General features: G+C 45.7%; 1 protein-coding gene across 2 annotated transcripts in view; it reads right to left on the reverse strand.

Moving 5' to 3' along the window:
* ADPRHL1 (ADP-ribosylhydrolase like 1) overlaps positions 1-14,481 on the reverse strand; it is a 37,527-nt gene that overhangs the window by 19,990 nt on the left and 3,056 nt on the right. For both annotated transcript variants that reach the window (XM_019746598.2, XM_019746599.2), the window contains exons 2-6: positions 12,163-12,327; positions 5,740-5,865; positions 5,226-5,366; positions 2,049-2,176; positions 1,317-1,449 (exon numbers count right to left, since the gene is read on the reverse strand). In XM_019746598.2, coding sequence (XP_019602157.2) covers positions 1,317-1,449; positions 2,049-2,176; positions 5,226-5,366; positions 5,740-5,865; positions 12,163-12,327 — 693 coding nt within the window. The remainder of the gene's footprint in view (positions 1-1,316; positions 1,450-2,048; positions 2,177-5,225; positions 5,367-5,739; positions 5,866-12,162; positions 12,328-14,481) is intronic.

Raw genomic sequence — 14,481 nt, forward strand, 5'->3', positions numbered from 1 at the left:
CACAGGCCCTGGGCAGCTTTTGCTGTCCCTGATAAAGGGGCCAGGTTTCCTGTCTCCTCACCCCCATCCCAAACACACTGACAACACAGGATAGTATGCAGATGCCTTTGCCATCCTGAGGGCTGGGCACTCGGGGAGACCACCTCCTGTGGAGCTCCAGGACAGCCAAAGTCCAGGCTGGGCTCCCTAACAAGCTGTTTGCACCTCCTAAACAGTCCCTCCTGCTCTCAGCTAAGGGCAGTGGGCTAGTTGGATCACTGTGTCCGTCCACAGGCCCCCTCATCCCACATCTGCCCTTAGCTCCTGTCATCCTGTCATCTCTCCTTGGCTCCTCCTCCCCCAGTGGGAGCCCCTATGCTCCTGAAGAAGCCCTGCTATTGGCCCCCAGGAAGCGCTAGCATCTCAACCATCTCAGCACCAGGAATAGCACTTTCTCTGACAATAGTTACTCTAACATTGATGGAATCCATGCCTGGCAGGAGGTGACATACCGTGTTTCCCCGAAAATAAGACCTAGCAGGACAATCAGCTCTAACGCGTCTTTTGGAGCAAAAATTAATATAAGACCCAGTATTATTTTATTATAAGACCAGGTATAATATAATATAATATAATATAATATAATATAATATAATATAATATAATATAATATAATGTAATACCGGGTCTTATATTAATTTTTGCTCTAAAAGATGCATTAGAGCTGGTGGTCCGGCTGGGTCTTATTTTCGGGGAAACACGGTATACTTGTTATCCTCTTACTTTACATTCCCAGGAGAAAATGGGCACCAGGGAGTGCGGCAAGCCCACCCCGCAAAGATCACCGCTACCAAGAGGCACAGTGGTGAGCTCCTGGCATCTCGTCTTCAACTGTCTCAATAGCCCTGCAATGCGGGTCTTACCCTCTTCATTCCCAGGGAGACAGGCCCAGAGCTAGATTCGAACCCAGGGCGTCCTGACTCTATAAAGTGCACCCTCTCTGTGACTGCAGAGTCTGCAGAGGTGACAAACGAGATGACCATAGAGAGCAGAACATTGTGTGGCCAGCACCAGTGGAATTCACATGCTCTTGAACCATCAGCCACAAGGGAGAGGAGGCCTGCACCTCAGCCACTCCAAATATTCCATTCTCTCTAAGCACAGACTCACAGGGCCATGCAGGCAGTGCCATGACCTGCCCACAGCCTGTGATACCTGTGCACGAGCAGACTGAAGCCAGAGCCCCACCTAGAGAAGGACATTCTTACAGGTGCTTTGGGATAGAAGGGGGTCCTGGTCTCCCGAAAGTCCAAGGCCATTAAAGAAGGAAGTCTCACCTCCATGAAACATGGCCCGGTGGCAGAGCTCCATCCAGTTGTTCCCGGCTCCTAAGAGGGCATCATAGGCAATCATGGGGGCATCATGGCCCCGCCGTCCTCCTCGACCTTCTGAGCTCCATTTCTTGTACGTCTGAAGAAAGAACCATGGGTCAGAGGCACGGGCCAAAAGTAGAGCCATGTCAGGCTGCGTTAGAACACGAGCTTCCTGGGTCCTCCAGGTCCTTTATTTACTTGCTGTGCACTTATGGGATTCCACCTGTGTGCCAGGCACTGCCGCAGGGTTGGGGATAGACAGTGAGCAGGAAAGGCTCGCTTCTCATGGCTCATATACTCCAGCCATTCAGAGGCAGACGTTCACAGATAAACACATGACAGCCTGTCAGGTAGCCATACGAGGAGAAATGGAACTAGGCCGAGGGATTGAGTGCTGTGATGGGACCGTTAGGATAGCACATCCAGGGAGCCCCTCTGTGGTGACATTTGGTCTGAGTAGGGCATGAGTAGGGCAAAGGGACAAAGAAGTCTTCCATGGCCCCTCTCACGTGCAGCTGCTCCCTCAGCCTACTCTACTACGAGGGGCAGCCCCGCTAGACTAGGGGCTCAGAAGGCAAGGACACAGTACAGGCCACTCGGCATAGGACCCCCTGGGCTGTGGGAACTTGACAGCTCCTGCTCCCCTGCTGCTGCTGCTGCTGCTGCTGCTGCCATCTGGGGCATGACAAGACTTACCTTGTCCCTCTCCTCTGCATCATAATGGTCAGGAAAGGTGGCTTTACTTCCCGTGTCTTCATTGATTTTTCTCTCCTCCAAGTAAAACTGCCATTTCGCTTCAAAGTAAAACCAATGCTCCTGGTACTCTAAATGTAAAGAACAGGGTGGGCAGGGTGTCATGGCCATCAGCTGGGGTGCAGGGACAGGAGATGACTGGGGCACAGGGAGTCTCCGAGGGGGTGAGCTCAGGGATGTTGTGGGCAGTGAGCAGGAGGGAACAGGAGGCAGAGGGTAACGCCCTCCATCCCGCATGGGTGGGAGGAGAACCTGGCACCTTACCTAGTGATTGCTCCAGAGATTCAAAAATGCTTATATTTGTAGCTACTCTGAAACCATAACAAGGAAGATGGAGATGGGGGTGGGAGTGGGGGGTGGAAAAGCAACTCAAAGAGCTGCTTAACTATATTCTGAAACTAAAATAGCAATGGCAATATTTTTAAGTGCACTCTGAAAATTCTGAACCTGTATATTTTTATTAATTCAACACTGCCTGCAAGGTAGGGAAAGAGGATATTTCAGTATTCCTAATTAACAGCTTGACATCCCAGCCCCAGAGGTGTTAAAGCAATGACTCTGAGATCATTTGGGGAAGAGGAAGTTAACTCAGAAATGAGTCTGGAGCAGCAGCGACACTTGCTCATGGACGATAGGAGATGCCGCTGAGTCTTAGAGTACTCAGGTGGTCCTCAGGGCTTCAATGTCCCTCAGCTTGGTGGCTGCGCTAGCACACTTCATCTTGTCCCCCTTGACAAGCTATGGCAGGACCATAGCTCCACTGGCTACCCGGGATGTGAACTGAGTAGAGCAGTTAAGTGGCCAGTAAGACCCGAGATAATCAACTGACTCAGAGGAGCCACAGACCCTGCTGTGCCTGTTTGCAGTTGGGGAGCCCCGGGAGCAGAGCAGTGAGCAGAGAGGGGCTGGGTGGTCACTGGCTGCAGTGGGAAGCTGTGCTCCCACTGCTGCCCTTCTAGCCACAGGGATGCCAGGGGTGCCTGGGGTCAGTCCTAGGATGATATTCCAGGTTGCCAAGGGAATCACTGGTCCTCAGAAATGTCCCAACTCTGTTTTACAAAACTAATGGTGAGACCCATTTAAGGTCTATTTTGGTGAAATAAGATTAAAAGTGAAAGACAAGAGCAACAGGGCCAGGACCGGAATTCACAGATCCCATTAGCCCTACAGGGACATGTAATGCCTAACAGAGGGCTCATGCTGGGTCTAGGTGCAAACTCAAACATAGCCTCTTTCCCATGGAAATGGCCAGTCAGCTTTGACTATAGACACCCAAACACAAAAACATGGAACTAATTTGCCAGTTGTCCTTATCGCCAGTGGATGTTGTCATAAACTAAGCGGAAGGCCCAGGAAGAACATTTCCTGGGGATGTTCTGCAGAACATCATGGTCTCTGGTTGAAAGAGGGTTCTGCCATAGACATTTATAAGGCACTGGGTTAAACAAATTGTAAATTAAATAGGAAGAATAAAGTCTCAAAATTATCTGACCAGTGACTTTCATCCCTGTTTTTGTTCATGGGACATCTTTAACTATTGTTCTTCAGAAAACATTGGGGAAAACTGTTTTTGATTCTAGAGTTCTGGGGGAAATGTTCATTAATACAATGTGAAAACAGTAACTATGCAGTTTCATACTCTAATATTACTTACCTGTCTCTTTCAGATGGGTTAAGGGGACCCTACTTGGGTTAGGGAGATAACTAACCCAGTGGCCACAGACCAACGTCCCCAGGGCTGGAGAGAACCCAGGGATAACAAACAATGACTTAAACCAAATGAAAATAATATAGCGCTGCCATTTGTGTCCTATAATTAAGGTTACAGAAGGATGAGTACTCAGGGACACTTAGTTTACTGTGAACACTGAGGTTTCTCACTTCTCATTAGAACAGGGCCCTTGGGAAGTGTTTCCCAGCACTAGGTCCAGGCATAAATAAATGCAAAGGTCTCCTTGTAAAGTTGTTCTAGAAGCTTCCCACGCGGCATTCTAGAATATAGTCCCAGCACTTTGGAGGGTGACAGTAAAGTGACTCATTGATTTTCAGTGTGAAGACCTCAGCCTCAGGCTGTTCTGAAAAGTCAGCAGCTCTGCTCTCACATTCAAGCCGTTCATCTCCCGTTCCTCCGGGACAAATTAGATAATTTGTTCTAGAAATTCTCCTCCATAATTTAAGAATATCAAAGGCTGCATGAAGTTGTCTGTGTTCCATGCAGCCCATGTCCCTCTGGGTCAGCCACCTGAGGAGAAAGTCATGGATTTCCTAGTCCTGCCCCTGCTGTTCTGGGTCTGCTATCCCTTGGGGAACTCACGGGGAAAGGGATGCAGGCTGAGAAGGGTGCAGAAGCCCCCTGAATGCTCAGCCAGCACCACCACGATCCCCTAGGACTTTGCTGGATTGGCTGCTTTTGGCTGGATTGACCTCACTCATGGCCAAAAAGGGTGTGAGTCATTTGCTGACAGGTTTTGGGTAAACTGGGACAAATGGAGCTTCCTGGAAACAAATGTCATCAGTGGGCACAGACTTCTGTCCAGCCTTTGTGTGGGAGACTTAAGTCCCTTGGGTCAGACACAGCTGTCCATTAGGTCCCGCGAGCACTTAGGACACTAGTGTTGACATCGCTCATCCCTCTCTGAGGAATGGGCTACTTAAGGACAATTTGGAAAATTGAATCTAAGTACAGCAAGTCCTCACTTAATGTCTTTCATAGGTCTGTGACTTTAAGCAAAACGACATATAAGGAAACCAATTTTACCACAGGCTAATTAACATAAACAAGAGTTAAATTCCTATGGCATCTCATTAATGCTACCACAAAACAATGTTGAATGAACTGACATTATTCAAGGACCTGCTGTGTGCACCTCACTCCTCTGTGGATCTCCGTGCACACCTGGGCCCTTCTGAGCAGGTGATGTCCTCCGGCTGGCAACACGTCAGGCCTTCCATGTGGGACCCACTTGCTCCCACAGACCCCCCAGGGTGGCTCTTGGTTTCACTGTGGGCAAGTGGACCTCTTTGGGAGCCACCGGTTCTGTCCAAATCTACTCTGAGTGTGAACTGAGACCAAATTCGAGGTGCCAGTGCAGGTGTGACAGGAAGGGAAGCCAGGCTCACCTGCTAGGTGCCGGATGGTCTTCTTACAATATTCTTCAGCCAGTGGGATTGTCTTCATCATGTCTCTCCCCCACTGCTCGAGTGGCTTTCCTTGTATAGCGTAGGATGCAAACAGGGCTGTGCACAGCGACCCAAGGAAGCCTGGAGGAAGGTGGGGAGAGAGGGTCACAACGGCACCTGCCCCACATCCTAGCTCTGGGATGCTGGATGAGCCATTTACCAGATATAGCACCCTGGGCAATTAATTACTTGGTGTACTTCGACCTTTTGTTTCCGCTCAGATCCTAGTTTCATTCAGATAACTGGTGCTTTTCTTACCCTCTCCAAAATCATCCTACTTATTGCGAATCCCGTTTTTAGGTTGGCAAAAGAATCTAAGCAGAACCTCAGATTAAAAAACCGAAATCTGCCAACAAATAGCAAACCAAACAGTGGATGTGATTGCATGAGATTCCAGTCTCGTCCGTTGGGTGGAGAACCACACAATAGGCACCCGCCGCGACACCAGTGTTACCTGTGGGGTGGTTGTGCGTCATCCTGCCGCATTCGATGCTGACTTCAATGAGGGTCTCCAGCCGCTCAGGCTTCCAGTACCGCATGCCGATACACATCGCTTTGGTGGCAGCTCCAAACCCTGAGCCTACACGGAACATGACACACCAGAACTCAGACTTCTGTTCTCATAATGCTACCTCTGGCAATCTAGCTTTCATGAATACTCTGAAAATGTTATGAAAATGAGAATTTTCAGATACTCTGAAAATTTTTATTACGTAAGAATGTATTTAATAACATGTCTCTCATAGTGTCACTTGAATGAGTGAAAAGTAGGCAAACCACCCAAATGCCTGACAAAGAAAAGAGATTAAATAAATTGCAAAGCAGCCATACATTGGGGTGCTACTTGGCTATTAAAAATGGAATTTTTGATGACATGGGGACATGCTCACAATATACTTCTATTGGGAAAAATGTAGAAGACAGAATTGTATACACAGTATGCTTTCAATCATACATATTTTCTCTTTTTAAAAATAGCTTTATTGAAATATAATTGACATATAATCAAATGCACATATTTTAAAGTATGCAAGTTGATAAGTTTTGACACCCATGTTTGATAAGTTAATACACCCATGAAACAGCATCTAAAGATAGTAAACATAGTCAACACCCCCAAAAGTTTTCCCATGCCCCTCCTGCCCTTCCCACCAACCACGGATCTGACACTACAGATTAGTTTGCATTTTCCAGAAATTTATATAAATGGAATGATAGGGAACACACTCTTTTTTGCCTGACTTCTTTTACTCAGCGTAACTATTTGAGACTCATCCACGTTGTTGTGTATCAATAGTTGGATCCTTCTTTTGCTGAATAATACTCCACTGTGCGGATATACCACAACTGGTTTATCCATTTACCTGTGAATGGACATTTGGGTTGTTTCCAGTTTGGGGCTATTATAAATAAGCTGTTATGAACATTCATAACCAGATCTCTTTGTGGACATATGCTTTCTTTTTTCTTGGGTAATTGCAATACCTCAGAGTGGGACATCTACTCATATGGTGGTTGATATTTAACTTTTTAAGAAACTACCAGACAGGTTTCCAAAGCAGTTCTACATCCCACCAGCAGCTTCTCCACATCCTGACCACATTTGCCATAGTGTTTGGGGGCTTTTAGTGTACATCTTTAACCTATGATAGCCTGCCTTCTTGTGATACCACATTTCACGCCTCATATAAGAACCTTATGATTGTACACCTCCATCTCTCCCCTCCCAGCCTTTGTGCTAACATGTCATACATTTGCTTATACATATTTTATAAACCCTGCAGTACATTGTTATCAATTGTTAAAGTCAATTACCTTCTAAAAATATTTCAATAAGTTTAGCAATCTTATGTACCCACGTGGTTACCATTTCCATTGATCTCCATGCCTTTGTGTAGACCCCTATTTCCGTTAGCTGTTTTTCCTCTTCTACCTGAATGACTTCCATTAACATTTCTCATGCTGGTGATGAATTCTTCAGCTTTTGTTCACTTGAAAAAGGCTTTTAGGACTTCGTTCTGAAAGAATTTTTTTGGGGGGTGTAGGAGACTAGATCGAAGTTATTTCTTTCCACAGCTTAAAGATTTTGCTTGGCTATCTCCTCTCTTATATTACTTCTGACAAGAAATGTGCTGTCATCCTTACCTTGACTGTCTGTATGGGACATATGTTTTTTCTCTTTATGATAAGTTTTGAGCGATTTGACTGCTATGTGCCTTAGTGTAATTTTTTTCGTGTTTCTTGTGCTTGGAATTTATTGAGTCTCTTGGATCTGTGAGTTTACAGTTCCCAAGTTTGGAAATATTTTGGCCATTATTTCTTCAAAAAATTTTTTTTGTTGTTGTTCCCCTTCTCTCTGTATGGATTCCAGTTACAGGTATGTTAAGTTGCTTTAAGTTGTACTGTGACTCACTAGTGTACTTTTCATATTTTTGGATTCTTTTTTCTCTGTGTATCCCATTTTGGATAGTTTTTATTGCTGTGTGTTTAAACTCACTAAACTTTTCTTCTGCAATGTCTAATCTGTTAATCTCATCCAAATATATTTTTAAAATCAGAAAATCAGACATTATAGAATTCTCTAGAAATGTGATTTAGGTCTCTTTTATACCTTCATGTCTCTCCTTAACTTTTTTAAAAAAGATTTTTATTAAATATATAGCTAACATGCAATATTATATCTTTTTTAAAAAAGATTTTTATTAAATATATAGCTAACATGCAATAATATATGCAATATTATATAAATCCCTATGCTTTACTTTACATCCCCATGACTATTTTGTAACTACCAAGTTGTACTTCTTAATCCCTTCACCTTTTTCATACTGCACACATCCTCTCCCATCTATCACCCCAACAAATCTAGTACTCATCTGACATCATACATAGTTACTACAGTATTATTGACTATATTCCATATGCTATACCTACATCCCCATGACTACTTTGTAACAACCAATTTGTGCTTTTTAATCCCTTCTCCTGTTTTCACCCACAATCCCAACCCCCTCTCATCTGCAAACATCAAAATATTTTCTGTATCTATAAGTTTGTTTCTGGATTTTTTGTTTGTTTGTTTTGTTCTTTAGATTCCATATAGAAGTGAAATGACATTGCATCTGTCTGACACTCGACTCAGCACAGTACCATCCAGGTCCATCCATGCTGCCACAGATGGCAAGAACCCATTCCCTTCCATGGCCAAGCAATATTCCATTGTATACATGTACTACCTCTTCTTTATCGATTCTTCCATCGACAGACACCCAGGCTGCCTCCACCTCTTGGCTATTGTAAACAATGCTGCAATGAACATATGGATCCACATGTCCCCTCAAAGTAGCATTTTAAACCCTAAAATGGTTTTTTTGGATAAATATCCAGAAGCGGGAATACTGGGGGGTCTTTGTCTCTTGTTATAGCCTTTGTTTTAAAGTCTATTTTGTCTGGTATAAGTATGGCTACTCCAGCTTTTTTCTTCTTTTTTTTTTTTTGGTTTGTTTCCATTTTCATGAAGTGTCTTTTTCCATTTCTTTACTTTCCATCTGTGTGTGTCTTTCAATCTGAAGTGATTCTCTTGTAGGCAGCATATGTAAGGTTTTTGTTTTCTTATCCATTTAACCCTGTTATGACTTTTGATTGGTGCATTTAATCCATTTACTTTAAATGTAATTGTTGATAGATATGTAGCTCTTGTCATTTTATTATTCATATTTTTTTTTCCTGTCTTAAAGAAGTCCCTCTAAGATTTGTTGGTGGTGATGAACTCCTTTAGTTTTTTCTTGTCTGGGAAGTACTTTATCTGTCCTTCAATTTTAAATGATAGCCTTGCTGGGTAGAGTACCTTTGGTTGTAGGTTCTTGCTTTTCATCACATTGAATATTTGTGCCAGTCCCTTCTGGCCTGCAAAGTTTCTGTTGAGAAATCAGCTGAGAGCCTTATGGGAGCTCCCTTATAAGTTACTAGTTGCCTTTCTCTTGCTGCTTTTAGGAGTCTCTCTTTGTCTTTAACCTTTTCCATTTTAATTATAATGTGTCTTGATGTGGGCCTGTTTATGTTCATCTTATTTGGGACTGTCCGCACTTTCTGGGCTTGTATGTCTATTTCCTTCACCAAGTTAGGAAAGTTTTCAGTCATTATTCTTCAAATACCTTCTCAATCCCTTGTTTTCTCTCTTCTCCTTCTGGTACCCCTATGATGCGAGAGTTGTTATGATTGATGTTGTCCCAGAGGTCTCTTAAACTACATTCTTTTTTTTGCATTCTTTTTGCTGTTCTGATTGGGTGTTTTCTGCTACTTTGACTTCCAAATGATTCATTCGATCCTCTGATTTGGCTGGTGATTCCTTTTAGTGCATACATCATTTTAGTTATTGTATTCTTCACTTCTGACTGGTTCTGTTTTATGGTTTCTATGTCCATTTTTTATGCTTACTATCTCTTTGTTGAAATTCTCACTAAGTTTATTGAGCATCCATATAACCATTGTTTTGAACTCTATATCTGGTATGTTACTTGCCTCCATTTTGTTTTTATTTTCTGGAGTTTTCTCCTGTTCTTTTATTTGGGACACATTTCTTTGTTTCCTCATTTTGGTTGCCTCCCTGTGTTTCTATGTATGAGGTAGATCTGCTATGTCTCCCAGTCTTGGCCAGGTGGCCTTATGTAGTAGGTGCCCTGTGGGGCCCTGGCACAGTCTCCCTGGTCACCTGCTCCAGATGCTCCAGGAATGTCCCTTTGGTGGTTTGTGTGTGCCCTCCTGTTTCAGTTGAGCCTTGATTGCTACTGGCATGTCAGTGGGTGGGATTCACCCTCAGGCTGACTGGCTGTGGGGTTTCGCCACATCCAGAGCTCACAGGCTACTGTGGGGGAAGCTTACCCCACTGAGTGGGAGTTGCCCCAGCAGGCTTTTGTGCCTGTTGAGACCACCCTTTGTGTGTTCTGCTTGTGGTGTTCTGCTTGGTGGTGTTGTGCTGTGGTCTGAAGCCAATCTCCAGGTATGTTGGTTCTGGGGTCTCTTGTGAGGGGCTCTAGTGCAGGCCCAGGTCACCCATTGCCCGTGTCCAGCTGGGTACTATCTGGTAGGAGCTACAAAGTGATCCATGGTTTTTCACTGCCTGTGCTAAACCCAGAGGCACATGGGAGACGCCACACTACAAACCGAGGATGTCTGCCATCAATACCAGGCCTCAGGTAGTTCCACAAAAAGCCAGAACACCCCAAGTCCTGCTGCCACTTGCCAGCTCCCTTAAAGTTCAGCCGCTGAAAAACCCTTGTGTGGTATACAAGTTGGATGAGCCAGGGTCTCATGGAATCACTACAGTGGGAAGCATTGTGGTCACTAGGTTAATGTAAACTCTGGTTTGGTGCCAGCACTAAGCCTGGAGCTACTCAGCACACGAAGGCCTGTTGTTGCCTGTCTGGGGCTCGTGGACTCCAATAGTTTTCCAAGAAAGAGTGCAATTCCGGCAGGGCTGGCTACTCCTGGAGAAGGTGCTCAGTTGTTGGGGGAGTTGGGTGGGGCAGAGTCCCAGTGAGTCAGCGGGGTGGAGCAGTGGAACTCACCAGACCAATCAGGTTCAGATTTGGACGTAAGTGGAGGGGGCGGGCTCAACATATTAAAGATGGCGGCTGCCTGCTGGCTGTGCTAGAGGAGGACCTCTCACAGGGAAAATGGGACTGTCCTCTAGCCCTGGCCTCAAAGCCACACACTTCAGTCTGCTCCCCGTATGCCTCTGATGCCCCTGAGTCACTGTCTCTCCGCTGGAGCCCAAGGTGAGTGCCTGCGAGCAAGTCGGTCTGTGCGCCGGCCATTTAAGAGGATGTCTGGGTTTCCCGCAGCCTTCTGTCCTATCTGGATGGTTGGAATCCCCATTGTTTTTCACGGCCTAATGTTGTGGGGGCTCCTTTTTCTGGCACCAGTGCTCTGGGCTGGGGAGCCTTGAGTGGGGCTGGGGTTCTTCGCTCTTCCAAGGGGAACCTCTGCAGCTGAGGTATCCCTCCCAATTTTCATCTGCTACACAGAGGTTTGGGACCAGGCTGTTTCGTGTTTCCACACCTCCTACCAGTCTTGACATGGCTTCTTTTTCATGTCCTGAGTTATGAAACTTCTGTTCAGCTAGACTTCAGATGGTTCTCCAGGTTGATTGTTCTATAACTTAGTTATAATTTTAATGTGTTCATGGAAGGAAGTAGGCACAATATCTATTTTGCCATTTTGGATCTCTCTCAACTTTTTGAAAATATGGAATGCATACTATTTTATATCCTTATCTGATAATTCTAATGTCTATATCAGGTTTCATTAGTTTTGATTTGTTGGTTTTTCTCTTCATTATGGGCCATATTTCCTCAATTCTTTGCATGCCGAGTAACATTTGATTGGATGCAGGCTTCAGTATAAACCCAGAGAGAGTTAGGTCCCACTTTCTGTATAAATCCAGAGGGGACAGGTCCATCTTCAGTATAAACACAGAAGGACAGGCCGGGGACCCCAGGAGCCAAGGTCCTGGAGGTAGAGACTGTGGCTACCTATATACATCACCCCATAAGCACATGAAACCATTAGACATTTATGCAGGTGGTATATGTTTTTCTTAGTGTTTTGGCAAAAAGAAAAAGAAAACTGAAAGGGAAAGCAATGGAAAATATTTCTTAAAATAAACCAGGGATCAGTGACAAAACTGCCGGGGAAGCTGGCGTCCTCTAAATAGACACCCATGCAGGCGGCTGGCTCTCTAGGCGGCACACTGCCCTACAAAGGAGCCCTGGCAAATCCCTCTCAACTCACACAAAACTGCAAGGCGCCTGAGTAGTGGGATGACAGATAGGTTAGTGTCCCGCAGCTTCAGAGGGAGAAGCAAGCATTCCCTCACCCTTCTCGTTGAAAGGCGTATGCCAGGCGAGGAGATAGTTATCGGGCTTCAGCTGTGAGCAGCCTTCAATAGTAGCTGGGTCTGCTCGATGTTCTGGAAGCTTCTCGAGGACTTCCACATAGCGTTTCACCATCTCCCGGTATAGATCATCCAGGCACCAGTAGTCTGAAGAATAAAGAGGAAGGCAGGGTCAGAGCGAGTGGGAAGGGCATCTGCCTCATAAACCCCAACACAGCAGTGACAACAGAAGTGACAGCAAGCATTAAGCCTCTGAGTCGGTGGAAAAGGAAGATTTTAGTGATCCATCTCACACAGTCCTGGCTACCTAGAGAAACGTAACATGCCGAAAAATCGTTCGCTTTATATTTCACTGCTATTTCAAACATTATAGGTTGTGGTGCTTATTATTCTAGTTACATATAAGAACCTAGAAAAAGCCCACAACCCTCATATACTGCTAACAGTTATATCTGTGCAAGGACAAACTGGACTGAAATCTGCCTGGGCTTTTCAGAACCCACATCTTAGGCACCGGAAGCAGAGTCTCTCCTATCTACAACTCCCTTCTTCTCACATCGGTGAAGTAGCCAGTGCTTGCCAGCCATTGTCCCAAACTGCATTCCCTACCACGTGGATGCATTCTGGGGACAAGTGTGGTCCCAAGTCCCTCTGAAGACCATGAAGATCATAGGACACGGAGGACAGAGGAGCCATTGCACACTGAGCGCCTGCCGTCTGCCGGGCACTCTGCCTCAGATGATCTCATGCAATCTTCCCACAATAACGTGAGGCTCTTATTTGTCATAATGGGTTTTTTTCCCAGATAAAGCTCAGTTAGGTTATGTGACTTGCCCAAGGCCAGAGCTAGTAAATGGATTTCAATTGTAAACCTGAGCATTCTGCCATTAAATTAATCCACAGCGTGGTGGGTAGAGGCCACACATGCTCTGAAATCGGGGCCCAAGGTGCTTGGTCATATGGGAGAGCAGGACTGGGATGGTGGAGGGGCTAGTGTGCCCGAGGAGGCGGGCAGGTACAGGCTGCACCTGCCAGTGCAGCTCCTACAGCCGCCAACAAACTCATTCTGTGCTGAAACTGCATTTCAGCCCTTTGGGCTGGCATCAAGAGCCTGCTCCTGCCTCTCCTCTCATTGAGGGTGGATTCCCCACCTTAGAGGGAATGTGGGGGAGGGGAGAACCACCTCTCAGCCACCCTGGGCTTAGAGCAGGCAGTGGAGTACCGTTGGCATGAAAACCCACTGACCTTCCCATGGCCTGACCAGAGCCTTCATTAAACTGCCTTAGAGCCAGGGTCTTGACACAGAGGGGTGAAGGGCATTAGGAGTGCACTTGGCAAACTCTCTGCTCCAGGATGAAAGCCTCCGTCCTGGCAGCAGTTACAGCAGGTTGTACCCTTCTCTCCTGTAGCTGTGACCCTTTGGAGACAGGACTGGGTGAAAAGAGTGGTTCTAAGTCCTTTTGTCCCATTCCCTGACCTCTTCACAGCAAGGGGCGTTCCATGAGGCCTGGATGCACTCTGCATTGCCCTGTTCTGAGTGGGGGACAGAGAGATTGTGGCAAGACCTTGGTTCTGAAGGAATGAGTTCTGTGGTGACATGGAGGGGTGTTCCCTCGGTAACCCCGCAAGAATCAAATGAACCTCTCTGTCTGGGAGGTGTAGCCCCTGGGATCTGTCCAGCCTCTCATTTGCCAGCATTATCAGTTACGAACAGCTTTTCAGGACTCAATCCAGGCTGGGTGAATAAGCCTGGCCCTTCTAGAGTCCCCTAAAATAATTCCTTTTATTCTGGAATCATTTTTTTTTTTTTTTAAAGGAAAAAATCTCCTTAAAAACAAAGTGGCAACTAAAAGTTTTGTGCTGATTTCAGGTTAGAATTTAAATTAGAAACATTTTTCAAAGCTGCAGAGGCTTGGACCCTCTCGTCTGAATTTCTCTACTTCGTGACATGGTTACTCAACTCATCTCTTCTCTAACTTACCTGCCCAGTCGCCTAAAATCAGAGCAGCTTAAGAAACTGCCTGTAAGTCTCCCAACTAATGTCATGATAAGGAAAAGTCACAATACCAGTATCAAGTTACTTTGCAAGAAAAAATACCAACTTTTCAAAACACTGTTTTCAAGAGCTGCTAATGGAGGAAGATAACGAGCTGAGTCTGGACAGGCCTCACCTGCTCAGACTTGGGTCAGGCCCCACGTTCCCCTGCAGGTTACGGACACGCAGGGGCACTTGCTGCGATCCCCAGTGGGCTAATGACCTCCTAGTCCTCTCCTGTAGCAGTGGCGACATGACTACTTTGC

Source organism: Rhinolophus sinicus, linkage group LG04 (assembly GCF_036562045.2).
Source record: "Rhinolophus sinicus isolate RSC01 linkage group LG04, ASM3656204v1, whole genome shotgun sequence".
Taxonomy (NCBI): Eukaryota; Metazoa; Chordata; class Mammalia; order Chiroptera; family Rhinolophidae; genus Rhinolophus; species Rhinolophus sinicus.